General features: G+C 40.8%; 1 protein-coding gene and 1 long non-coding RNA gene across 4 annotated transcripts; one reads left to right on the top strand and one right to left on the bottom strand.

The window, feature by feature from the left end:
* The first annotated feature begins 5317 nt into the window (after positions 1–5317).
* Positions 5318–14179, top strand: LOC142907307 (uncharacterized). Its single transcript, XR_012930933.1, has 2 exons — positions 5318–7050; positions 7186–14179. It is a non-coding gene; the product is annotated as an uncharacterized LOC142907307 (long non-coding RNA).
* Positions 9760–20376, bottom strand: CCDC93 (CCC complex scaffolding subunit CCDC93). Of its 3 annotated transcripts, none has more exons than XM_032946230.2 (23): positions 20229–20376; positions 18724–18837; positions 18265–18359; positions 17958–18069; positions 17691–17789; positions 17539–17595; positions 17312–17412; positions 17034–17067; positions 16506–16595; positions 16229–16279; positions 15983–16069; positions 15400–15516; positions 14856–14918; positions 14530–14603; positions 13633–13714; positions 13459–13533; positions 13025–13096; positions 12771–12879; positions 12363–12445; positions 11713–11750; positions 11231–11315; positions 10736–10849; positions 9760–10312 (listed from the first exon to the last, which is right to left on the bottom strand). In XM_032946230.2, the coding sequence occupies exons 1-23, from the start codon at positions 20325–20327 to the stop codon at positions 10256–10258; spliced, it is 1908 nt and encodes a 635-aa protein (XP_032802121.2). In that variant the 5' UTR covers positions 20328–20376; the 3' UTR covers positions 9760–10255. The 3 variants fall into 3 exon arrangements, with proteins under 3 accessions (XP_032802121.2, XP_075912743.1, XP_032802122.2); XM_076056628.1 differs by having other exon boundaries at positions 20169–20356; XM_032946231.2 differs by lacking the exons at positions 18724–18837; positions 20229–20376 and having other exon boundaries at positions 18260–18359.
* Positions 20377–25986: the final 5610 nt, after the last annotated feature.

The raw sequence follows: 25986 nt of genomic DNA on the forward strand, positions 1-25986 counted from the left end.
GAGGTATTTGTGCCACAATGTGGTAGCCACGATGCGTCCAAAGGAGACGTCTCCACATCGATCACATGCTGAATGTAACAGCAATGTCGCTGCACAAACAGCAGGCTACTCTTAGATATCTCATTCTCCTGTTTTCGTGGACATTAATAAAGAATTTAATTAAAGACATACGTTAAATTGAATATACTGTGGTAAAAATATAATTCTCATTGGAATATCAATACACGAAATTCGTCACAGTAATTCACGAGCAACAGTGTAACATGGGACAGCTTATTCATATTCTTAGCTCTTTCGGTAATGTTTTCCCCTTTTTCTGGCAACAAAACAGCTGTGTTAAGATGTTAAAACACCAAACTGAAACCTTTTACAAGGAATCATATCTGCATTAACCATATATACTTGTGGTCAGTATGTGGTATAAAAAAACATACTCTGATAGTATATGCATTGTCTTTGAAACTGATTGGTCCACATCAGAGACAGCTTTCTTTTGAGCCTAGGAATCATTTTGGCGTCCTCTGGTCTAACACCGTTTGGACATGTTTGTTTTGTTGTAGTACGGAGTTAGACTGACGGCTTTAATCTAAGTTTTATTGTGGTTGTAGTTGTTGTTTGACTTGCATCCCACTGGGATTTTTTGCACACAGCGTTGGTGTACGGTGCTTTCTTCAGGAATATTTTGCTGGTTTTTATCATGGATTTTCTGTTTGCACAGTCACATAGTCACTTTAAGATGTTTTCTTGTTCGTGTTTTTGTTTTTTTGTTTGTTGTGGTTTCACCCGATTCAAGAGCCGAATGGCTCACAGGGCTATACCAAAATAAATAAACTGAAAAAAAAACTGAGACAAGGCTCGAAAGAAAGCTGTCTCTGGTGTGAACCAATCCGTTTCAAAGACAATGCAACTGCTATCAGAGCATGTTTTTTGTTTGCATTCTGAGCACAAGTATATGTGGTTAATGCAGACACGATTCCTTGTAAAAGGTTTCAATTTGGTGTTTTAACATCTCAATACCTGTTTTGTTGCCAGAAAAAGGGGAAAACCTATTCTTATATTTCGGTACTGGCAAAGGAGGTCCCATAATGGGACAGCTTGATTGACTCTACATGGCTATTTAAGACTGAGTATACTCCATGAAATGTTTGCTTTGATGAGCTAAAGGTCATAATACCTTTATTAAATAAGCCTGTGCAAAAATATCTCAATTATAAGAACACAATTTACAGCGTGCACATATTGCACGAATGACACATTGTTCGATTAAAAACGTGGGAGGTGTCGATGCAGAGCTCCCTCTGCCAGCAATTGAAGAACAATGCATACGTGAATCGAAAATAATTAGTCATTTATAAATGTGTAGTCTCAAGGCGACAACCGGGCCAGCAAATGAATGAAAACATAACGAAGACCACGAAACCCCCATGAACGATTAATAATTTTGCAGCCATGTGGTTCAATATCTTAATAAGGTGTGGAACAGCACGTGAATCCACCTAACTGGGCTCTGTTTTCTCAGCAGTAGGTGGGGGAAGTCACCAGCAGCAATTCCGACTGCACAAAAACGTCGCCAGAATTACACATGATACACACATTGTGAAATAATGTAACGTCACTTCCAGAAGGTTAGGATAGAAGTGCGAGTCTTTGTGCCGGGTGACGAGGGCGCAGCGGAAGTTTTCCTGATCCTTGACTGCATCGATGAACTGAGTTCGCTGCCTGAAGCGACGTCTGGCATCGTGCGATCCTCGCAGGAGTGCTGTAACCCACCGAGCTGCGCTGCTCAGGGCTCCACGGATTCATCCCAGCTGAGCTTGCCAGCTGCCACCGTGGCATGTAAACACGTCAGCCGAATACCCTCGTTATTTACACGCTGCTGATCACCAAAAGCGAGAACTTCGCGAGCTTGTGCTTGACTTAAATGGCTACATTCGGTTTCGACTCGATTACAAAACCCAATTCCATGTGTTTAAATTCGAAAAATGCTGGCTTCACATCACAATTTGATTGTCCAGTTTTAATGCACCATCGAGACATTAAAAATACAATCTACAGTACAGTATATCTTGAGTTTCACGAATGACGAGCTGAAACTCAATTTGTGTTCAAATTTGAGCATTTTTTATTACTGATGGCATAGCCACTTTCAATCTGATTTCTCATATGTATCTGTGTATTTGTATATATATAAGCATGTCTTTTGTTGCCATTTCATAACAGCCAGTGGTACAATATTCTTGTTGATAAATATTATTTGGAAGTCGACATCATTGAGGAGCGCAGCGGAGAGAGACCCGCTCTGGTTTCACCTTTAGCTGATCACAGGAAAGCAATCGCTGCAACGTTTAGGGAGCATTACAAACGACTTGATTTTTGTCTAAAATATGACCAACACGTGAGAGACTTATTCATGTTAGCTTCACTCAAATATCAGTACTGGTCTGAAGAATTGTAGGTCACCTGGGGAGTAACCAGAGCACTGCCATAGATGGCATGCCAGACTATGTCATGTAGACGTGTGGACTCTTAAGAAGTGCAAACTAAACACTGCTTTGTTAACATCACCTCTGGCAAATCGGCTCGGTGCTGAGCGGGGCTCGGGCTATACTTTGCATTTCCAGTGAGAGTGCTCCTGGTTCGGGGAAAGAAGATCGCATCAGCACGACATCGCCATTGTGATCATCACAATGGCGATGTCATTGCCATACCCCAATGGGGAGTTTCACATCAGCGAGGAGGAAGTTTAAACCACTCAGCTCGAGAGACCGTTGCTTGTAGGTGTGGATTTTGAAATCGTTCGATTGCTCTCGCGCAAAAGAAATGTAGCTATAGGTTTTTTACCCTTTTATCTGGCACGAAAAAAACTGACACCTTTATACAAGGGATCATGTTTGCAATAACCACAACGCAAGTAGTCAAGGGTAAAAACCTATTACTATATCTTGTTACTGGCAAAGGAGGTCTCATAATGTAAGTGCTTACCCCGAGCCCTCAATACTCTGATAGTGCGCTGTTTTTGAGTTGTACGCCTTTTGGCGTCTTCTGGTCCAACACCAGTGGAGACTGGGCTCTAAGAAAAGCCGTCTCGGGTGTGGACCAATCAAATTCAAGGACAGTGCATATTATTATCAGAGTTGTTTCTTTTTGTTTGCATTTTGACTGTTTATGTTGTGGTTATTGCAAACATGATCCCTTGTATAAAGAGGTCAGTTTTTTTGTGCCAGATAAAAGGGTAAAAAGCTATTACTATATCTTGCTACTGGCAAAGAAGGTCTCATAAAGAAATGTAGCTGTGAAAACAACAAAGGGGGCAGCCGTTCCTGCAGTCGATCAGAGACAATAGCCGATGACGTCATCGCCGTTGTGAGGCTGAGCGGTGTCGCGCTCGCAGGCGAACAACGACGACGCAGGCGCAAATCTAACTCTTTTTATTATTACACCCCCCCCGAACGTTTTTCACTAAGTTAAAGGGTACACGTAAACAGTACGACGTACAACTAAACTTTATCTAAAAACATGTAATGCAGACAATTTGCAAGTGTTAAATATCGACGTTCGAAATGTCGATTAGTGAATAACCGCAAGGATCATGAGGCTCACAAGAAGCTTTCTTGGCGCAGTGGTTTAACGTATTTCGCCTCTCACGACGGACATCCCGCGTTCAAATCCAGACCTTTAAACGGTTCAATTTTTCGTCTATTTAGACAAACGTGATGACGTCAGCACGTACTACTGCAGTGCAACGTGCGCGCCAGTGCAATCACGACAGCGGACGTAGCCCTATACCCTTGTGTGGGAGACGCGGTGGCTTGGCTGGCAAAGCAGAGAGTCCAGAAATGTGAAGCGGACCTGGGTTCAACATCCCCACCCCACGTCGAGACGCGAAAACTAAATTCGCACACAGACGAGACTTCAAACAAGACGAGGTGCTTCACAGGTAAGTTCGTAAGTGGATAATCATGACATGTATGTGTTGTTGCTTCTGTAGAAATGACATGTAAGGTGCAGGTCTTGAATATTGAAGGTGCCGGACTGGCGTAGATGATAGAGACATCCTGGGGGAGAGAACCTGGAACATCACGAGGAGGTGGGGAGATGAGGAAGAGATGGGGCCTGGGGGACAATTAGATTTTTTGCAAAAAATGTGTCCACTAGGAGGCGCTGTTTGACCGCTAGGGGGCGCTGTTTGGCCACTAGGGGACGCTGTTGCAATGCATTTTTGCCCTTAAACATTTTTAAGCAAATATATCGATTTACATTGTTTTACTAACATTTAAGCCTCAAGTCATGGTTTTATTAAAAATTGCCAAGAAATTAAGCATGAACACGGTAAATTAATCATTCCTCACGTGGAAACTGATATTTCGACGCCAAAAAACAGTTTTCATAGCAATTAAGATCATTAAAACTTTTTTACATATGAAAGAAATGTCTCAGCGCTTAGTTTCACTGTGATTTTACATACAACTATGGTTTACAGCTCAAATGTGCTGGTAAATCGATGTATTTGCTTCGGAGTGGAGCATTTTAAAGTAAAAATGTTACATAAACGACGCACACAAGTGATGATAGGTCTTCATAAATCTAAATAAATAACATAGCGTAAAAAAAACTTTAAACCTGAAAAAATATGAACATTCTAAAGCTAATTATTTTAAAATGCGTATCAAACTCCACGGACAACCCAATTATAAAAAAATCACAGAAAATATACCATTTTACTTCGTAAACGGGCATTGTTTAGCACAACAGTATCTCATACACACGTGTTATTTTGGCTATGGGAACCACAGTCGATATAAACGCGTCTCAAACTCGGTCTCATGAACGACGCGCCTCGGGTGAGACGCTGTGATAAGTGCAGTTGTAAGTCAACCTCGACCCCCTAACCTTGTCCCTGAACCTAACTCTAACCCCATCCCTAACTCCAAACCATATCCATAACACCAACCCTATTCCTACCCCCCTTGGAGTTACCTCCGCTTGGCGGTGCGATGTGCCGAGACATTTCCCCTACCTCTCCCAATGTCACCCTCCTCTCTTTTTGTAAATTCCCGTATTTCTCTCTCGGCGACGTACATTAACCAGCATCCTCTGGTTCTTTCGGTAAAGTCACGTCGATAGAAAAAAATCAAATCAAAGAAAACACGACGTTTCGGTGGCAACACAAGCGTCCGTCTTCAGGTGAGAAAAAAAATGATCTGCTGTTGTGGCTTTACATAGGCACGGGAGGGGAAGGAAGGAGGGGGAAGGAGTTTGGCTGTAGGAGTTCTTTTATTTTATTATTTCTTCTACCTACGTGACTTTACCGAAAGATTTACAAACACAATTTCATCGGAGAGGATGGTTTCAAATTAAGCAATCATTGGAAAGATGTTCTAAATCAAACCAAACATTAAACTAATTTTCAATGGTACTGTATATTTATTCAAGTAGTGGTATCCCAAACTTTCACAGCAGCTTATTTCCCTTCACACCAACATTATGTAAACTCCCCCCCCCACCGTGCCAGTCCAGTACATCATTTTATGCTAATTCCTTTGTCAAGGCGTTTTTTTAGTTTCCTCCCACACAGCTTAAAGGACGCGACCTGCGCTTGCTGTCTTCACTCCAACGCTGTCCTCTGGACAGTCCAGTCCCTTCACCTGATGAAGGCCACTTGTGTTGTGGCCGAAACGTCGTGATTTTTTGTTATTTTATTTTGTACCTACGTGACTTTACCGAATAGAACCAAAGAGTATTTACCGAAAAAAAAACAGAGTATAGATTCCTGCAGTCACGAAAGCTTCAAATCAAGGTGAACAAAACCGTCAAGACACATTCCTTCTTTCCCCGTTACTCGCAACATGCGCGTACGCTCCTGTTAAGATCAAAAAAACACAGCGCGTACTCGCGCACCTGCAACCAAACTTTTTATTGACGCATGTCTTGCTCTCTCATTGTGTTTTCGATTCGCGTGTGCTTCGTTTACGAACCGTTAAATATAAAAAAAATTTGTCGTGCGATCATTCTGAAGGAGCTTGTACTCGTTCTCTGCGATATTGATGTTGTTGGTGTTTTGTTTTTGTTGCTGCTGTGTTCAACACAACCATGGATCCCCCTTGTAACAGAGCCGGAAAACTGGCTAAACGGGATCATATTCTTAGTTTTTTCGGTAAAGTCACGTTGAAGGGAAACAACAATTACTGCAGTCACGAAAGCTTTAAATCAAAATTTAAACGGGATCAGTTTGGTGTTTTAACATCTTAACGCCTGTCTTGTTGCCAGAAAAAAGGGGAAAACCTATTCTCATATTTTGGTACTGGCAAAGGGGGGGTCCCATGATGGGATCAACAAATTAAATAAACTCAACACCCCAAAACTTGTTTGTGCAGCGTCTTGAGATGCACACACGCTGAGGCTCTTTGTTGAACCCACTGTGTCACCTCATGTGGCTTTACCGAAAGAACCATGAGACTGTTATATTCTTGGTTCTTTCGGTAAAGTCACGTAGAAGGGAAACAATAAAATAATAAAAATCTAAAACAATAAAATTCTCACGACGTTTCGACTGCAACACAAGCAATCATCATCAGGTGTGAGACTTAACTACGTATGTTCCACTGCATGTGTAACTGTTAACGAAGACGTTAATGACCCTGAGACATCGGAATTGCCAAAACCAGACCAGAATCCGAGATAAAGCCGTGATTTTATAAAGTCATGAGGCTCCATCGTATAATGACAAATGTGTGGATTTACGCGTAAGCGGTAGCGGGGTTGACTTGCTTTCTGTCGGCTCTCGCTTCACACAAACTGGGCTCACGAACGATGTTGAGTGTTTGGCAGGAAGAAGACTTCAAACAACATGAGTGTCACGCACACCTCAGGGTCTATAGGTTCCGGGTTACCCCAGATGCAGAGTCCCGTATTCAGATACAGGGTCCCGTATTACCCAGGTGCAGTGTCCAGGCAGAGGGTCCCGGGTCTAGGTGCAGGGTCCACATACAGGGTCCCGTATGACACAGGTGCAAGGTCTCGTGTCCAGATACAGGGTCCCGTGTTACCCAGGTGTAGTGTCCAGGCAGAGGGTCCCGGGTCTAGGTGAAGGGTCCACATACAGGGTCCCGTATGACACAGGTGCAAGGTCTCGTGTCCAGATACAGGGTCCCGTGTTACCCAGATACAGGGTCTCGTGTTGCCCAGGTGCAGGTCCTGGGTCCAGATACAGGGTCCCGTGTTACCCAGGTGCAGGTCCTGGGTCCAGATACAGGGTCTCGTGTTGCCCAGGTACTGTCCCATGCCTACTGCTGGTATCTGCCTTTACCTCTGGGCCCATTATTGGGTCCCCTGCTGCCAACCTTTATCACTTTGAACCTATGGACATGAGGATATCTCGCGGTCACGAGATGTTAACTCCCTCGTCGGTTCGATCCCGACTGACGCCTGTCTATTTGGAGTTTGCAAGTCCATCTCCCCGTGGTCGTGGATTTTTCTCCGGGTCCTCCGGTTTTCCCCTCCACAATGATAAATATGCGTTTAGACTATTTGGCTGCTATAAATTTCCACGTGATAAGCCACTTCATTGGGCTATCATGTGACCAGGTTGCTTCTGAAAAAGAGATAATGCAGCTCAATACGCCTTACCTCTACAATAAAAAAAAGTTAAATGAAAAACATTTTGTCTATAGCTATCTTGTGCAGGATACCTATGGTGTCAAAATCAGGTAAGGGCGATCCGTTAAAATGTACATTTAATTGCTATTGACTGATGCTGTCGCCACACGCGAGGTAAGATCATGCATACATATTGGGATATTTTCACATTGCTTTGAGTGGCCATGATCTCCCGCTCTTGCAAATAATCCACATGCCATGATTTGTTAATGTCAATCGTACACCACACAATGCTGCGCTTTGGTTTAACATGAATATATGCGAACGAAAAGTCATGTCAGGTGCAAGAGTCATTGTCACTTCCATGTTCACTCGCCAGCAGCCCTCATTCATTATTGTACAGAAGTTGGGTGATCCACTCATTACAGCAATTAAAACCAACACTTACCTCGTGTAATCTACATCAGTCTGTGAATGCTATGTGTAATTGCCATCAACACTAGACATAGCAACACATGCACAAACAGTAGAAAAAGATGCTAAATTATGCTATGAAGTTAGAGCAATACAAAAAATCAAAAGGCGAGAGATGCCTTCATAAAAGATGTAGATAACGGCAGAGAAGCATTCACAGTTGTGTCCATGAGGATAAACAGATGCATTCACAAGAGGTGTATGCGATGTATCTGGAAGAGACAGATGATAGTTGATGCAATGCATTCATAAAATGATAGGAAATGTAATATTGTAGAGAATACGTATTCGGAGGATAGCAGAACTATGCAGCCAAAAATAGGTGATATATTCAGAAGCGATATGAAGAACCAGGGTTACCACCTTTTAAATAAACCAAACACGGACATTTCTCAGTCAGCCTCGGTTCATTAAAATTGCGCGGTAATATTTTATAATTATCAATAACACCAGATACCAATCCCCAGATTACCCGGGACAAACCCGAATAGGTGGAAACCGTCTTGGAATAACATAGATGTCACCGTGCTTAATTATGGTGAGATTTACTCAAAATGAAAAACATATACCTGCAGGGGGTTATTGATGCACCATTTACTCAATGGAAGATTAATATTTTTTCTGAAATAAAAGGATGCTTGCAGATGACATGTACTGTATGCAGGATAGGTAGATGTACTGTATTAAGATTACAGTAAATAAATGAACAAAAAAATACAGACACGAGATACAAATGTGTACTCAACCGATGCAAAATCTTTACCCCAAAGACCATGACCCCCCACTGCCTTTAGTACAAAGGTCACGTTCGGAGCGATATATTCACCTATCACCTAAAGGTAACTCTTTATAGAGCCGAACTCGCCATCCACATTGACATGGGGATGAACTATGGAGCACAGAACCTGCAATGTGTAGAGCACCGGGGAGGTTAGTTCTGTAATCCGTGAACAAAAATGTCACGTGGTGCCACTTCACAGGAATTGTCCAACTCTGTGAATCCGTGAAAAGTGTATTACAGGGTAAGTCCATAAACATGGAGAGCGGCTCCATTATTCAGCAAGACCCAAAAGGAGCAAACCTGCACTATGCACCTAAACTAAAGGATGTTTGACATTTTATACTTGTGATCAAAATAAAAAAAATGCTACTGAGATCACACATGCAGCTAATGTGCTGCTGGAAAACCCACGAGTTTTTTTTGGCAAAACATTTGCATTGCACCAAAGATGCAAGTAGCCTATTTTTCCATGAGCAGACACATTCTCAAATCGTAACATGATCAAATATAATCCAAGGATACCACCGATGTGGTGTGCCATAGATTCCTGGAAGAATTTGCTGGTCCCGGAGATTCCGGATCAGTGGTACCACAGGTTATGAGTCTCGAACTGGGGGTAAACTGCGAACTATACAGAGATTCCAGCATGTTTGCTTTGGTTAATTCAAAGATGCTGGAGGCTTGGTTTAAGTGGGCGCAAAGATGGCTCACGATTCATAGTTTTGACAGACCTGCATTATAGGCCTGTAAAAACTCAAATTGATCAATTAAAATCAAAATACACCAATATAACAAATTAAAATCGAGTGAAATATTGCAGAATTCCTTGTATGCAATATTAACATTGTTAATTGAAGCTCATAATTAATCTGAGCAGTGAAAACCATACTTGTTCAGCAACAAATGGATACTTTGAGATATTTTATTGCAAAATGAAAGAATTTCATGTTAACCTTCACGGCACACACATTTAAGTTGGTTGATGTTTTTTTGTGCAAGGCAGTACGCTGTAACAAAAGCCATGAAATTATATCGTGCCAAAATTATACAAATTTAAATAGAAATTCACAAGCAGGAAAACCCGTTGACATTAATCTTCCCTCCAGCCCTGATTTTCAATCACAGCTTTATTGTTATGAGACTATTGTAAAAATAGTGTGAAATGCCTAGTTAAATAATTGGGTTAAACATATTTTGGGAATGTTTACCATGTGCGCATCACATTTTAAATGACACCGTTTATTAAAATTGGTCAAGGACTTCTCTGGACAAACATAGATACGTAGAGATTGTGGATGACAACTTAACGACAGAATTGCACATTTGTTTTTAAGACAGATGTGATTCGAAGTGAAACGAGTTGCAATTTGTGCAGATAAATGGTGTTTCCACCCTTCTTGTTCCTTAGGCCATATTCTTTGCCCTGAGCTTTGACAGAAGAATTTCATTTTTGCGACACTCCTGCAAAGATACAGGCCAATACACATATTAGAGTATGCAACTCAGCCTCTTTCATCTCAATATTTAGATCAAGCAATGTAACCGCAATGACCCAAAAAGCCATTGTCTAGTTGTCTTTGTCACACGCACTAAAAGTATTCTGAGCAGTTGTGAGGAGTAAATACATTTCATGTGGAAACATTTCATCGTGTTATAATGTAATTTTTATTTCATTGGGATTTATTATAAGCATCACGACTCAATGCAACATTTTACACAATTAACCTTTCTGAAAGTATTGCTTCCAAATGTTTAAAAGTAATTCCTAACAAAGTACCGTTATTTGTTTTTTTTTACATGTAAGCTTTCTAAATAAGATTTTTGCAACTCCATTTTGCCTGACTATTAAGAAGTACTAAAAACAAATATAAAAATTAATCTAACCTCTTTGAAGTCCTTCACTGTTTTGAAATAAAGGCGTTGTTTATCCAGGAGATCAAGATGTTCATCATTAAGTTGATCTCTTCTCATCTTATTCTCCTGACGCTTCTTTTCCACCTGCAGGTGAATGACATGGACCATTTGAAGTTTACATAAAGGTACACGAGTATAACCAACAGACAATTATATATAGATGTGCAATTAAATGAGTGTAGCAATAAAACAAATATACCGTCTTGTAATATATATGTCCACTTAGATTTCGTAAGCATTGCCATAATTATATTCATAATTGCAGATATTTTTACAATTTTATATAAAACCACATCAATCACAATTTATTACAAATACATGAGGATGTATGCAGAAAATATGCAATGAAAATATATAAGGAAGTAACTATTTTAATACCTTGCACATGTGACAAAAAGTAATGAAGCTTATCCAGCGACAAATTAACAGGGATTTTTCCTCCAAAGAACATTTTCACTCACTAACCTTTACACGGCTTTGCTTGATCCCCTCCACAATCTGCTCCAGCTGTTTCAGAAACTGCTCTCTGCCACCTTGTGAAGCCATGGCCCTTTGGAAATCACAATGCACAGGGACCTTTCTTACAACTGAGATAAAAATGGCGACACCAATTGCCCAGCTATTCCAAATGACTTGGCGACATTGTTTCTCTACCAACTGTAACCTGACATAGATTGAAACATATTCTCTTTGCTCCAATCCTGATGCAAGATAAGTATAATTATGTAGTTTTCAAGTATTGTCATCAGTGTTTTGTCCTGGCTAAAGTAAAGCTGATGTTCTCTCACAACATCGGTTGATGTGTCAGTTATATTAAGTAGAGCCAAATGTGGTTAATATGTTTTGCATACGAGGGTTGTGGATGCAGTATTAGAAAATAAGTGTCATTGTTAAGTTATACATTTTTTAACAATACATGGTATAACCAGTCACCTATACATACTTACTGCTGGAAGTTGTCATGGATGGAATTCAGCAAATTAACCTAAGAGACAGTAAAATGTGTTATGTTCATTTTACGAATAGGCAACTCATTTAAATATAAAACAATTAAATACAACTGTACATTTTCCATTTTATTATCTTATTGTTAATTCATTTGTCCATCTTATTAATAATTTGTCTTTTTGGGTTTAGTTTGTTGTCCTTCCCTCGCACCTTTGATTAGCACGGTTGGCTACGTATGGTGCAAAAGAAGTTCAACATTATCTGCAATATACAAGTGAGGCACATTACACAATATTTTCGTTACAATAATCAATACCATCAACACATTTAGTTGGAAAGGTCCTTCCAGTAAAAAAATGGATGCCAACTGTGCAAATTATGTTAAACTATACAAACAAAAAAGTCAGTCAGTAGTCTTTATTTAACCAGGCAGCTAAATAAACCCATCGAGACACAAGACACATTGCTGCCTCTTTTTCAAATGGTGATCTGGGAAGGTGACAATGTTGATTCCTTTTAATTCAATACTGGAAAAAATAACCTTGTTGTAATTACTCACATTTACATGCACAAACTAATATTCTGAATAAACCCGATCAAAGGTATTACTTATAGTTGATACACTTTCTTTCAATATAACATAGCATACCTCTTTTTCCAGATACAGCTTCTTGTCATCCAGCGTGTTGTACAAAGTATAAAATTGCTTTGTCTCTTTATGGGTGGCAGCCACTACACATCGGAGAAAATGTGGATTTCATATACTCCAGACCACAATACAGCACGGGATATTATTAACACATGGTAAATGTTATAAAATAATAAAGCTCACATGAATACTCTTCTTCAGCACCAATGCATACACATTTTAGCATAAAACTACACTGGAAATCGTTAAAATATAGCAAAATTGGTTGAGATTTCAGGTATCTTCAGTCAAACCTGTGGTTAATGCTTCACAATCTTTAACACAGGAGGGTGAAGTACTTATTGTTTTGTAGGTGCCTGTAAATGCTTGTTCTTTTTGTTATATTTCATTATGATCATTTCTTCCTACCCTGGCTGTAGAGCTCCACAAAGCGACGCTGGTACTGAGTCAGCTCAGCCCGGCTGGGGACTTCATCAATCTTGCGCTGCAAGATCGCAATCTCTCGGTTTCTCCTCCCCTAAAAAAAGAATCACACCAAAATCAAGCACAAGGAATTATATGTTTTGTATAATCACTATGCATTCTATGAGTATATCATTATTGTGTTTACCGAGTGCAATTTTATCCATTTGTGCTTTGTTTCAACAGTTTGTGTTACTTGCCAAGAGCATGCGTATCTTCTGCAGTTTGTCGATATCCGTGCGGTATTGCTTTTCAATCAACTGGTCTTGTTCCTAAAAAAAACAGTTATTGTTTAATTATAAAGTACTAATATGATTGGATTGGCATACATATGCTTTCAGAGTATCTGTACTCAATTTGCTGTGCAATGTAAAGTAAAATTTTAATGAACACTATAAATTATATATTGTACAATACATAAATTATAAATTAAAATCTTTAAATCACTTATGTACTTTCTATGCTTTTGCATTATTGTGTTCATGGTATTTCAATAAAAAAATTGTCATAGATTTAAATAACTTTAAGTGATTAAATTCCATTTTTCTAAATGCCAAGCACGGCTCAGCAGTTTATCAAGTACTTCTTTTTAAAAAATGAGGGCAATTTATGCAAATGCAGATTATCTCCTTACAGCCTCTTCTCCAGTCGTATTGTTGGTCTGAAGCTTTAACTCTTCAATGCTGCTCTGTAGACGCGTCAATTCTTCCTATAAAAAAAAAAACATACTTTCAATGTTATTTACAAACACGTAGTAAATGTGAATCACGCAAAATACAATACAACGAAGAGAGAAGGACATGTCAACCTTGCAGTGAGCACGGAACTCGTGCTCTTGACTCTTGAGGCTTTCATTCATAGCCACCAGGGCTCTCAGCTTCTGCAAGACACTGGAGCAATTGTGGAATTAGTATTAATACATCACCAGAAATTACTTTCCTATAGTTCCTAACAATGTAATATTACAACACAATGGTGCTGTCCCTCAATGTCTGCATGAGTGAATTAAGCCAAAATGGGACTGTTTAACTTTAATTTCCATAAGGAGAAATGTGCTTCATGAAAATAGATTTTTTTTAATTTAGTATGGTTTATTTAAGTGCAAGATGTTCTTAATATATATTATATGAGACAATATAAACAGTCCAAGGAAAATTAGATGCATCCACAATGCATATATATGTTTAAACAGTGAGATCTACAGAATATCATATAAATTAAGTTATCAAATTCTTAAATCTTGACTTAAAGCTTTCGTGACTGCAGGAATTCATACTCTTTGGGTCTTTTGGTAAAGTCTCCTTCCTGATAATATCTCCCTGCTTCTGAAAGACTCAAAGAGTATCAAGTTCTTATTGAAAAAAAGAAAATGAAAAACTATTATTGAAAAATACATACACAGTAACTATGGAAGCTCAATTTTTTTTTAACAAACTCTTACATGATTCTGAATAGTACAATCAATAAGACATTTGCAAAAGTGGATGTTATGAATCACATTTATCTGTGTATATTTAAGCATGTGTTTATGCTTTTAAATATGATGGTAGAAAAGGCACACATTAATCCATGCTGGGAAGAATAGCGTGCAGGGTAGCAAAGTAATGTCTCATCTCATTTTAATACTAGACATGAATCATGTACACGCGTATTTAGTACAACTAGACATGGATAATGTACGCATGCATTTGGTAGGCTTTCTTACGCTGAATCAGCCTGGCTCTCCATAGAATCCAACTGTCCCATCTCCTTCCTGAGAATCTCTCCCTGCTTCTCGACCTGGAAAACACACTTAAATCTGTGCAACATCCTTCACATAAACACACCTGCTGTGTTGCTACGTCTAAAAAACAAAAGCATTACCATGCAACGACATGCCACTATGATTCCGAGTAATTATAAATCATGGGAATGGAGACTTTTTTACAATTGTCTAAAGCGAAGGTGACATGTGCTGAAATACAATTACAATACAATAACATAGTGAACTTGAACATATCTAAAAATGGTGAGCTTCAATTGCACGGGTACCTCCATAAGCTTCTCTTTCGCAGCTTCAAAGGCAACTTTCAACTCAGTATGCTTGGCCTTTATCTGTAACACACATGCTGGCCAATGAGAATTTTCAAGTGGGAATACAGAAGAAAACAATACAATCGTAAAAATCTAGATACATTATATAAGCATGGACATTTTAGGTATGTTGGCATTGATATGCTATGAGAAATGTGGAACAGAAATTGTATCTGAAGGCCCTTATTTAAAGGAAACTTATGTACACCAAAGATAAATTTCACACTTAATTTTATGCAATTGCTTCTTTTAAAATTTCATGTTGACATAAACTGGTTCAGGATCAGGGCCCAGCACCTCCAATTAGCACGGTTAGCTATGTACGGTGCGAAAGAAGTTCAACATACATATGTATATACAATTTCATTAGAGCTCTTTTTATACAATGATTTAGTCACAAAATATTATTTTTTAAGTATTTTTAATGCCCTAGCCCCAATTTGAAAAACGGGGTTTGCAGAAAGATAAACATAGTCTGCATGTGTAGCTAAACAAGTGTCACCTCCTCCAGCTGTATTTCCTTCTGAGAAATCTGCTTGCCAAGCGAAACAACCAAGCGCTTGTGCTGCTGTACTGGACCAAGCCTCTCTGTCTTCTCTTCGCCTGCCAGCTCTGATTGCTGAAAAGAGAATTCAGAGTGTTAATCAGTATTCCAAGGAAGATGTAAAAATAGAATGTTATAACCGCGATAATGAAATGAAGCCATAGCTCACAAAACGTATAGTAGAATCAAGTCTTGCATGCTTATACGATGGTTTCAACTTTGAAAAGTAGCTTGTACTTAAGGTAAAAAAAAAACTACAAATTCCTGCAATTTAATGGAACCAACTTAAAAAATGTGATTGGGAAAACGTGTGAAAGTAGCTTAATACAGCAATTGTTTTGTGATACATATGTTGATATTTTACAACTAACCTGTCTCAAATTAAGTGTAGTAATTCAGGTGTAATTTTGACAATGTATGGAAAAGATATCATTAAAATGAAATCATGTAAATGGAAATATGTGAACCCTTAAAATAGATCAGAACTGTCAATTTGTTTTTATCATGTTATCATATGAAAATGAAAGTCCAAAATAAATACCTTTTCTGCATATTCTGAAGCAATCTGTTTGATCTCCTCTGACTGAAGACCAACAATTTGACCAACTGTGCTGGCTGTTAAACGCCCCTGAAACAAAAAATACAACGTAATGGTCATTTGACAATACTAAAATAATAAGCATAGTAAGTGAAAAAAGGGTACCAAGTAGGAAAATGTGCTTCAAGTTAATACATCGCAAAATATATATTTATATGCGAATGCAGTTTAATATTTCGGAATACATACTTCCTCTGTTGCCATGGCAGCCATGCTGCTCATCAGAGTCTTGATGCGAATCTGTAAAAATAAAACAAAGCTGACCAAATCAATATTCAGTGGTTTTCAGTATGTATGATTATTGTACACACTCAAAAACACAAATAATTGGCTAGAAAAAAATTTCAATCATCAAAATTTACCATTTCATAAACTGCCACTCAAACTGCGTGAAACATGATTGTAACAGCTTCATGTTTTTTTGTTTTATACCGATGGAATATTTAAATCTCTAAATAGGACTTTCCTCATCAGCAGCCTGCAGCTCCTCTTCCTCGGTTGTCTGTGCTTTCCCTACTGCTGCGGCACCTGGCACAGATTTTTTCCGGTCATCCACCTAAAGCACACACGGCACATGCTGTGCATAACTACACATAATTCACATTTGCATTACTTGACCTAGCCATAACGCATTTAAAATGTTATACTTCCCTTGTAAATATGCAACAGAAGTTGTAAAAGTCATAAATACTGACAATTATTCTAATTTTTATGTATATCTTGATTTGAAGCTTTCGTGACTGCAGGAATCCACACTCTTTGGTTCTTTCGGTAAAGTCACATAGGTAGAAAATAAAATAAATCACGACGTTTCGATCGCAACACAAGCGGTCGTCCTCAGGCGGAAAAAAATATAATCCAGCAGTGGAACTGCTGAACCAGCGAGAGAGCTGTTACAACAAGGTTATGTATGTGTTGGTCTTCAGATAGAGTATTTATTAATTATATAATTCAGACAGTGGCAACTACAGACATACAAAAACAATACACTCACCTTCTCATTCTTGTTTTGAACAAAACAATACCTCCTGCAAAACGGGCAAAGGGTGGGCCTGGTTAAAGTAACCACTGGAAAAAGAGCGTTTCGGATGAAAGTGCACAATTATGACTAAAATGACAATTATTAAATGACAGCTTTCATTATGTGTCACCTGTACATTTTATATTAATGATCTAATGCGCTCAAGACATTTTTATTATGAAGTAATTCTATTCATTTAATCTTGCTTTATTTAATGATGCTATGTACCTATATGCTCACTCACTAATTACCTGCCATACTCTAGAAGCGTAGACTGCACACGTGACTCTTCATCCAGAAGAGAGTCTGTTCCAACTTGTCGCCGGTATCGTCTCTGGGGTTTGTATTCCTCCTGCGGATATCGGCGAGAAGGCGAGGTTAAAAAGGGAGTGCAAAGTGAAGTAGCTTTGTGAAGCATCTTACAATACACTCATGTAAAATTATATTTTATCACTGCGTACTGCATGCAGAAACTTACAGCAGCAGCTAGCAAAGCCATGATCGCCTTTCCCTTCCGCTCCAAAAATTCATCATCCTGACAAAAAAAAATGCAAAAAAAATATTTTTTAAAAACTTCACATGCATGTTTTAGAACGCTTAAATGGAATTCACAATTGATGAAATTCTTACCTCTGGAAGTCTGCGGCTCTTGTTAAACTGGGAGATGGAGAAAGCCCGAATGTGGTCGCCCGTTTCCTCTCGTGTCTCTATGGCCCTCTTCACCAACCACTTAAAAAACACATTCCATTGTTTTTTATACAGTTTGTATAGATGCATGTAAAACTATAGAATGTGTTTCATAAACAAAATGAGACATTTATTATAGAAGGCGTTCACTTATGTTTTGGAAAAATATTAGTGGCAGAATGCCAAACGTTACAATCTTGTTAAAGTTACCTGGATAACAGGGAATATGTGTATGAAGTCTAAACCCTGGATTTGATGGGGTTCAATCCGATGAGGACACTTCATGCTCGGCAAAACAGACACTATCTTCTCGGTCAAGGCTCTGTGAAGAAATTACACAGAAGCAGCAGTAGCATTCAACTAGTAAAACTGTCTCGTGTCAAATTACTCAAAAATCTCATTTGTACAAACAGATGAATAACAAGGATCAATATCATTTAGCGAACTCATTTACATGTATTACATCAATAGCCTGACATTAACGTTTTAAATCTGGTTATGCTTTTCCAAACCTCACATCTTTTGGCCGATGGTGGAGTTTTCCTGGAAGAGCAAGTCAACATCAATGTCAACACTACACGTAGTGATGCACCATGTCATTCCTCCAACCACCTACAAACACACAACAATAACTTTAATGAAAGCACGTTTATTTAACGGTGGTTTCAATAGTTAACCAAACATAAATATTCCAGTGAGACATTTTTTGGGCAATAAATTATATTGTTTGTCAATTGTTTTTGACAGTTAAATACTCTCGAAGCAAAAATACATAACTGGGTCTTGCATTTAGGATTTTTTTTCAGGTCTCTATAATACAATAAGCTAAATTAACAAAGGTCTATGCATTCATTAAAACGTGCACACGCCGCTCCGCATCTTAATCATAATTAAAAAAAAATCCGCAGCATTACAATGACATTTTGCACATCTAAGAATGCTTTCAATATGCAAAATTGGTCAAAATAAATTCCACCTTATCGAAAGATGAGAGCCCCTTGATGCGAGCGCGGAAGTAGCCTGCAGCAACTAACAGCTCAAGGATCTCTGATAGTTTGACGCCTTGCTCTTCATCCTCTCGCGTCTCCACCTGCACACGGTAATGAACTTTAATCGTTAGTCTAACCACAAACGCCACAATGTACCTAACTCAACAGTCATCATTGTTGCTGAACAGAAGGGTGGCTCATTCCATTGAAACAAATGCTGTTGCAATGCCCAAAAACCCCCTTGGTGGTACCGATCTTAATTAGTTCTTGAGCTAGTGTCGAAAACTCCACGTTCCTATGGCGGGGAGCAGTTTGACTGTAACACTCTAACCAAAGGAAAACCAACTAATCATGACACTACAGTGATTATTCCAGCAGGTGGTGCTGTTGTTTCCAACCCCTTGACGAAAAGACGATGGACCAAGGCTGCTCGAACAGGATTCGCTGCCGTTCTGCCAGGAGAGCAAATATTAAATATATTGTGTATAATCCGTGTAAGTCGGTCATATATCTCCGTTTACGAGTCGTGAACATTTCTGCACGGTTCAGAATGTCACTTCCTCCTCCTCGCTATATGCTGTGCATACACTCTACCCACTGTGCAGTACCATTGTGTATCTGCGTGCAGTAGTACTGTACATCCTCCACTGTCACTGTGTACCTAGGCATTCGTTTCTCGTACTGTATACCCATCTATGTGTATGGTATAGACTAGATATATACAGTACAACCCCTATTTAGATGGGTGCATATCTGCGCCTCTCTGTAACTCCCGTGCGTGTTTCTGTACACACTCTATGCCGATTTCTCTGCATATCCCTCCGTGTCTGGATCCCACTGTATTTCCTCCCCCCCCTCTCCCCGTGTAAACCATCTCTGTGCGTATTCCACACCGTCTTTGTCTCTCTCGCACACGTATCTCCGTGTGCGTATTCCACACCGTCTTTGTCTCTCTCGCCACGTATCTCCGTGTGCGTATTCCACACCGTCTGCGTCTCTCCACGCATCTCTGCGTGCCTGGCCCCTGTATCGCATCACGTCCCTCTCTCGCCGCACCTACAGTACACGTTAGCACGTACAGGCTGGTCCAGATGTCTTGTGACCGCCTCCCCCCCCCCCCCCCATTTCATTCTCTAAAACTTAATCGTTTTGAATATCAATGGGTGTGAAAACAGAAATTAATAAGCAAAATAAAAAAATGTTATAGGCCACAAGACGTCATGTATTTGCGCGAGTTTCAGTTTGTCGTCCATCCCCGCACCTCCGATTAGCTCGGTGGGTTACGCACGGTGCGAAAGAAGTTCCGCACGCCTAAGTACTGTACACGCAGCTGCCCCCCGCCCTGTCGTGCGCACCTCTCAGTACGCACTGCGATGTTGTCAACACCCCCCACCCTGCCCAGCTACCTCCCGTGTACGCTTCTCCCCGTCACCTCTCGCTCTCTCACTCCACGTGTGTGTGTGTATCTCGCCGCCACTGCCGCGTGTCTCGCCTCGATGAGTCGCCCGTCCTGGTCGTACTGCGCCGAAGCCGCCGCTGCCGCGACTCTCGACCCCGCGCGCGATCGCTGCGATACAGCCGCCGCCGCCATCGCAGTCGCTCCGCTCACGTGACCACAACCCCCTCTCCACGTGACCACCACCCTCCCTCTCCACGTGACCACCACCCCTCTCCACGTGACCACCACCCCCTCTCCACGTGACCACCCCCCTCTCCACGTGACCACCACCCCCCCTCTCCACGTGACCACCACCCTCCCTCTCCACGTGACCACCACCCCCCCTCTCCACGTGACCACCACCCCCCCTCGCCACGTGACCACCACCCCATCGCCACGTGACCACCACCCCTGTCCACGTGACCACCACCCCCTCTCCACGTGACCACCACCCCTGTCCACGTGACCACCACCCGTCCACGTGACCACCACCCTCTCGCCACGTGACCACCACCCCCTCTCCACGTGACCAAAGACAAAGCTGCCCCGTGTAGCCTGCACAGACTTGGAGGGGCGAGCTGCTGTTAGCGAGCGGCGCCTATGAAGGCCAGGAGGTGGTGGTGGGGTGGGCAGCAGTCCGCCCTGGTCTCCCCAGTGGCGATGTTTGACTACAACACCGCACCAGGTTACTCATTTGATAGCCGAGTTCTACCTAGGGGAGGCCCACGACCGATACAGGTAACAGTGTGTAACAAAAATCTTTTTATTGTTCCTGGGTAGTGTTATTTTCTTACTGCTTTTCCCTTAAAAGCAGTAAGAAAATGTATATTATTCCCCACAAACTTTGCTTTTGTGACCAGGACAGTGATATTTTGAAATGTACCTATTTTCAATGAGAAAACGTGGTGTGCATTTGTGTCATTCCTTCATATAAAGTCCTGGGCACAAATGCAAAGTTTGTGGGGAATAATATCCATTTTCTATACTTTTTAGGCATAAGCAATTATAAAATAACACTACCCAGGGACAAAAATCGTGTTACACAGTCTGTGTACGGTAATCGTTACCGCGTTGTTGGCCGTGAGCGCGAGTCGACGAGTTCGGAGCCCGGAGCGAAAGCGCTAACCGCTGCACCACCGCTCTCCACGTGACGGCCGCTAAGCTCACGTGACCCCCCCCCCCCACCACTATCCACGTGACCGCCGTGAATCCAGAATATTTTTGTTTAATACTGCAGGGAGGAATCCGATGAGCTATAAAGCTCTCCCCCCCCCCCTCAGATTGCCCAGAAGAGGCGGGTCAGAACGTGGAATTATTTTAAAAAACTATAGAAGTGCAAAGTATAGGAAAGTTAAACGAGTCTGTTAAAATATATACACACACAAATAAAACTAAACTGTTTGTTTTGCCAGGTAAATCCAACCGAGCTTACTAACTTATTTTGCAGACGCGATCTGGCCACAAACGACAGCTCAACGGAGTGGCTTATCACGTGGGTTAGTACGTCATGGTCACGTGAGCACCACACGCCGGGCCGGGCAGCTGGCTCGCTCACGTGATCCGCCACCCCCCTCCCCGCCACCCCCCTCCCCCCCCGGCGCGCGAGCTGCTCACGTGACTGCTGGCGTGCTACTCGGTGCCACGTGGGCCACTTTTGTCGGGGGGGGGGGGCGTGACAGTTACCCTGTGACGTCATGCTTTCGGATTCAATAATTTAAACGCTGCTTGTAACCGCCAGCGAAACGTCCTCGAATTTTGAATGTTCTGGGTTTCATACCTGTCAACCCCTTATCAGTGCCGACCTTATTACAGATAAATTCAGACTTCATTGGTCAACCCGTGCCCTTATAAATATCAACGTTCATCCTACAAAGTCCCATCACAAGGGAGATACACAAACACATCGACAAAAATGATGTTATTAAACAAAAACTGTTTTTATATTATATTCTTAGTTTTTTCGGTAAAGTCACGTTGAAGAGAAACAACAAAATAACAAAATATATATAAAACAATAAAAAAAAAATTCTCACGACATTTCGACCATAACTCAAACGGTCATCATCAGGTGTGTCGGTTTGCATAAATTTATTTTGAAAACGGCATATTTATTTATTTATTTATATAAAAATAACGTTTGCGTCACGCGCAACGATTGGCTGTTTGCCAGGACTAGTCCATCTATTTTTTGAAAAGAGGAGGGGTGAGACGAAATTTGTTTTTATGTATGCTGTCTGAAAGCCACTGTAAGCGTGAACAATCAATCAAGAACTGAAATGATTTATCAAATCTTTCCAATGATTGCTAAGATAGAATCCATCTTCTCGGTTGAAATTGTCTCTGTGTTTGTATATGTGGATAGCCTCATGAACGAATCTCTCATGGAAGCCAGATGGCTTACAAAGAACCTCCGTCTTGGAAAAGTCAATGGCATGTGAGCCTACTGAATTAGAACAATGATCTGCTACGGCCGAGGTGTTGGTCCTACCGTGTTTAAGGTCTGCTTTATGTTCACGAATGCGGTCCGAGATATGGCGTTTGGTTTCTCCAATGTAACTACTACCACAGAGGCAACTTAGTTTGTAGACACCAGGGTATTGTATGTCCGGAATCACATCTTTTACAGACGGAACCAGATCACGGATTTTATGTAATGTGTTGAAACGGACCTGGATCTTGTGTTTATTCAAGATTTTGGAGATCTTTTTTGTGATCCCAGCAATGTAGGGTAAAGTGATGGTTTTGAAAGGCTCCTCAAGAGGGTTCTTCTTCATGGTTTGAGTGATAGCTTTGCGGATTGTATAGTCGGAGTAACCATTAGCCCTAAGAGCTTGGTGTACGTGCTTGAGTTCACTGCTTATGTGTTCCTGGTCGGATATGCATTGGGCTCTATGATACAGAGTCTTGATGAGAGAATTCTTCTGTGATGGATGGTGGTGGGAATCCGGTTTCAGATAAGCATCCGTATGGGTAGCTTTCCTGTAGACAGAGTGGCTCATTGAACCATCAGGTCTCTTTTTAATTAGGACATCCAAAAAAGGTATCTTGCCATCTATTTCGACTTCCATGGTAAATCTGATGGCTGGGTGTATGGAATTGATGTGGTCGAAGAATTGGTCTAGAGCAGGCCGGCCATGTGGCCAGATGACAAAAGTGTCATCCACGTACCTCTTCCATAAGGTTGGGCGCAGAGTGGCAGTCTGGATGGCGTCAGTCTCAAATTTCTCCATGAAAATGTTAGCTATAACTGGAGAAAGGGGGGAGCCCATTGGGGTGCCCTCAGTTTGTTTGTAGAAAGTTCCATTCCAAGTGAAGTATGTATTGGTTAAACAGTGTCTCACCAGGGGGGGTACCTCAGTGTTTAGTCCTTGATGAACCAAGTCTTCAATGATTGCAATGGTGTCAGGTACAGGAACCTTGGTGAATAAGGAAACTACATCAAAACTGACAAGCAGGTCGTCTGGGGACAGGGAAATACCCTTGATTGTTGATACCAGGTGAGTAGAATTTTGTACCGCAGAGGTGGTCTTTCCAGTGAAAGGACGCAGGATTTCAGACAAAAAACGAGCTAGTTTGTAGGTGGGGGAGCTGATAGTAGAGACTATGGGACGAAGAGGTGTATCAACTTTATGTATTTTTGGTAAGCCGTATAATCTTGGTGGCCTGGCAGCAGAAGGTTTCAATAAAAACTGTTTAGATTGATCAATTAATGCGGTTGAATCAGAAATTATTTTGTTGGTTTGTGTGACGAGGCTGTTGGTGGGATCTCTTTTTATTTTTGTATAACTACCATCGTCGAGTAATTCTTTAATTTTGTTGTTGTATTCTATTTTATCCATGATAACAGTAGCATTGCCTTTGTCAGCTGAGAGAACTACAATATCATTCCTCTTTTTTAATTTATATAATTCAAAACGCTCATTTTTGCTGAGGTTGCTAGCTGGCATCTTAGCGTTTTTGAGGGTTGCAGCGATTTCAGATCTTGCTACGTCTGCAGCGATGTGACCCAGGCCCCTGAGAGCAACGTCTACTTGGGCAATTATATCATTAACTGGTATGTGTTTAGGTGTGACTGCAAAGTTTAGACCTTTAGCTAAAACGGATTTCAGACCATCGGAAATAGAACTGTTACTGCGATTAATTACGACTTTATTAACGTCTAACTTTTTGGTGTGTGGGTCCGGTCTTTTGTTGAATAGGAGGTTAAATTTGGAAATCAGGTTTTCCTTACATTTGGTCGACATAGTAGCAGCTGAAGAGGCAGTCATATTGTCTACATGTTCCCAATCCGATGTGGACATTATTGCCGTCAATGATAAGTGTGATTTGTAGAGTGTCTTGTCTAACTGATCTAGTTCTGTGCGTATAAGTCTGATTTTTTCTGAGATAAGAGCTAAGCTAGTTTTGAAAAGAATTCGTTTCGCATTAGAAGAAGTTACAGTAGCAGAGGTGAGTGTAAATGCGATTGGTATTACCCCAGAGTCGCGGCATCTCTTCAGGAAGGTGAGAGACTCGATCAGCTGAGCTTTCTTATCCCGGAGTTTGTTGAAAGATCTTAAAGTTATGTGAAAACCCTCCCCGTAGAGGCGATTAAATTTTGATTTAAAGCTTTCGTGACTGCAGTAATTCATATTCTTAGTTTTTTCGGTAAAGTCACGTTGAAGAGAAACAACAAAATAACAAAATATATATAAAACAATAAAAATTCTCACGACGTTTCGACCATAACTCAAACGGTCATCATCAGGTGTGTCGGTTTGCATAAATTTATTTTGAAAACGGCATATTTATTTATTTATATATATAAAAATAACGTTTGCGTCACGCGCAACGATTGGCTGTTTGCCAGGACTAGTCCATCTATTTTTTGAAAAGAGGAGGGGTGAGACGAAATTTGTTTTTATGTATGCTGTCTGAAAGCCACTGTAAGCGTGAACAATCAATCAAGAACTGAAATGATTTATCAAATCTTTCCAATGATTGCTAAGATAGAATCCATCTTCTCGGTTGAAATTGTCTCTGTGTTTGTATATGTGGATAGCCTCATGAACGAATCTCTCATGGAAGCCAGATGGCTTACAAAGAACCTCCGTCTTGGAAAAGTCAATGGCATGTGAGCCTACTGAATTAGAACAATGATCTGCTACGGCCGAGGTGTTGGTCCTACCGTGTTTAAGGTCTGCTTTATGTTCACGAATGCGGTCCGAGATATGGCGTTTGGTTTCTCCAATGTAACTACTACCACAGAGGCAACTTAGTTTGTAGACACCAGGGTATTGTATGTCCGGAATCACATCTTTTACAGACGGAACCAGATCACGGATTTTATGTAATGTGTTGAAACGGACCTGGATCTTGTGTTTATTCAAGATTTTGGAGATCTTTTTTGTGATCCCAGCAATGTAGGGTAAAGTGATGGTTTTGAAAGGCTCCTCAAGAGGGTTCTTCTTCATGGTTTGAGTGATAGCTTTGCGGATTGTATAGTCGGAGTAACCATTAGCCCTAAGAGCTTGGTGTACGTGCTTGAGTTCACTGCTTATGTGTTCCTGGTCGGATATGCATTGGGCTCTATGATACAGAGTCTTGATGAGAGAATTCTTCTGTGATGGATGGTGGTGGGAATCCGGTTTCAGATAAGCATCCGTATGGGTAGCTTTCCTGTAGACAGAGTGGCTCATTGAACCATCAGGTCTCTTTTTAATTAGGACATCCAAAAAAGGTATCTTGCCATCTATTTCGACTTCCATGGTAAATCTGATGGCTGGGTGTATGGAATTGATGTGGTCGAAGAATTGGTCTAGAGCAGGCCGGC

The sequence above is a fragment of the Petromyzon marinus genome, chromosome 4, assembly GCF_048934315.1.
Source record: "Petromyzon marinus isolate PM22_M1 ecotype Great Lakes invasive population chromosome 4, UKy_Petmar_22M1.pri1.0, whole genome shotgun sequence".
Taxonomy (NCBI): domain Eukaryota; kingdom Metazoa; phylum Chordata; class Hyperoartia; order Petromyzontiformes; family Petromyzontidae; genus Petromyzon; species Petromyzon marinus.

What these genes read in the sequence shown, in the direction of transcription:
- CCDC93 (XM_076056628.1), bottom strand. Translation starts at nt 20,327, where the DNA reads ATGGCGGCGGCGGCTGTATCGCAGCGATCGCGCGCGGGGTCGAGAGTC. An exon ending in TGGCTTTGCTAGCTGCTGCT is followed by an intron (nt 17,413 to 17,538) that starts GTAAGTTTCTGC and finishes CGATATCCGCAG; the next exon opens with GAGGAATACAAACCCCAGAG. An exon ending in ATCCATGACAACTTCCAGCA is followed by an intron (nt 11,316 to 11,712) that starts GTAAGTATGTAT and finishes TGATTTCCAAAG; the next exon opens with GGCCATGGCTTCACAAGGTG.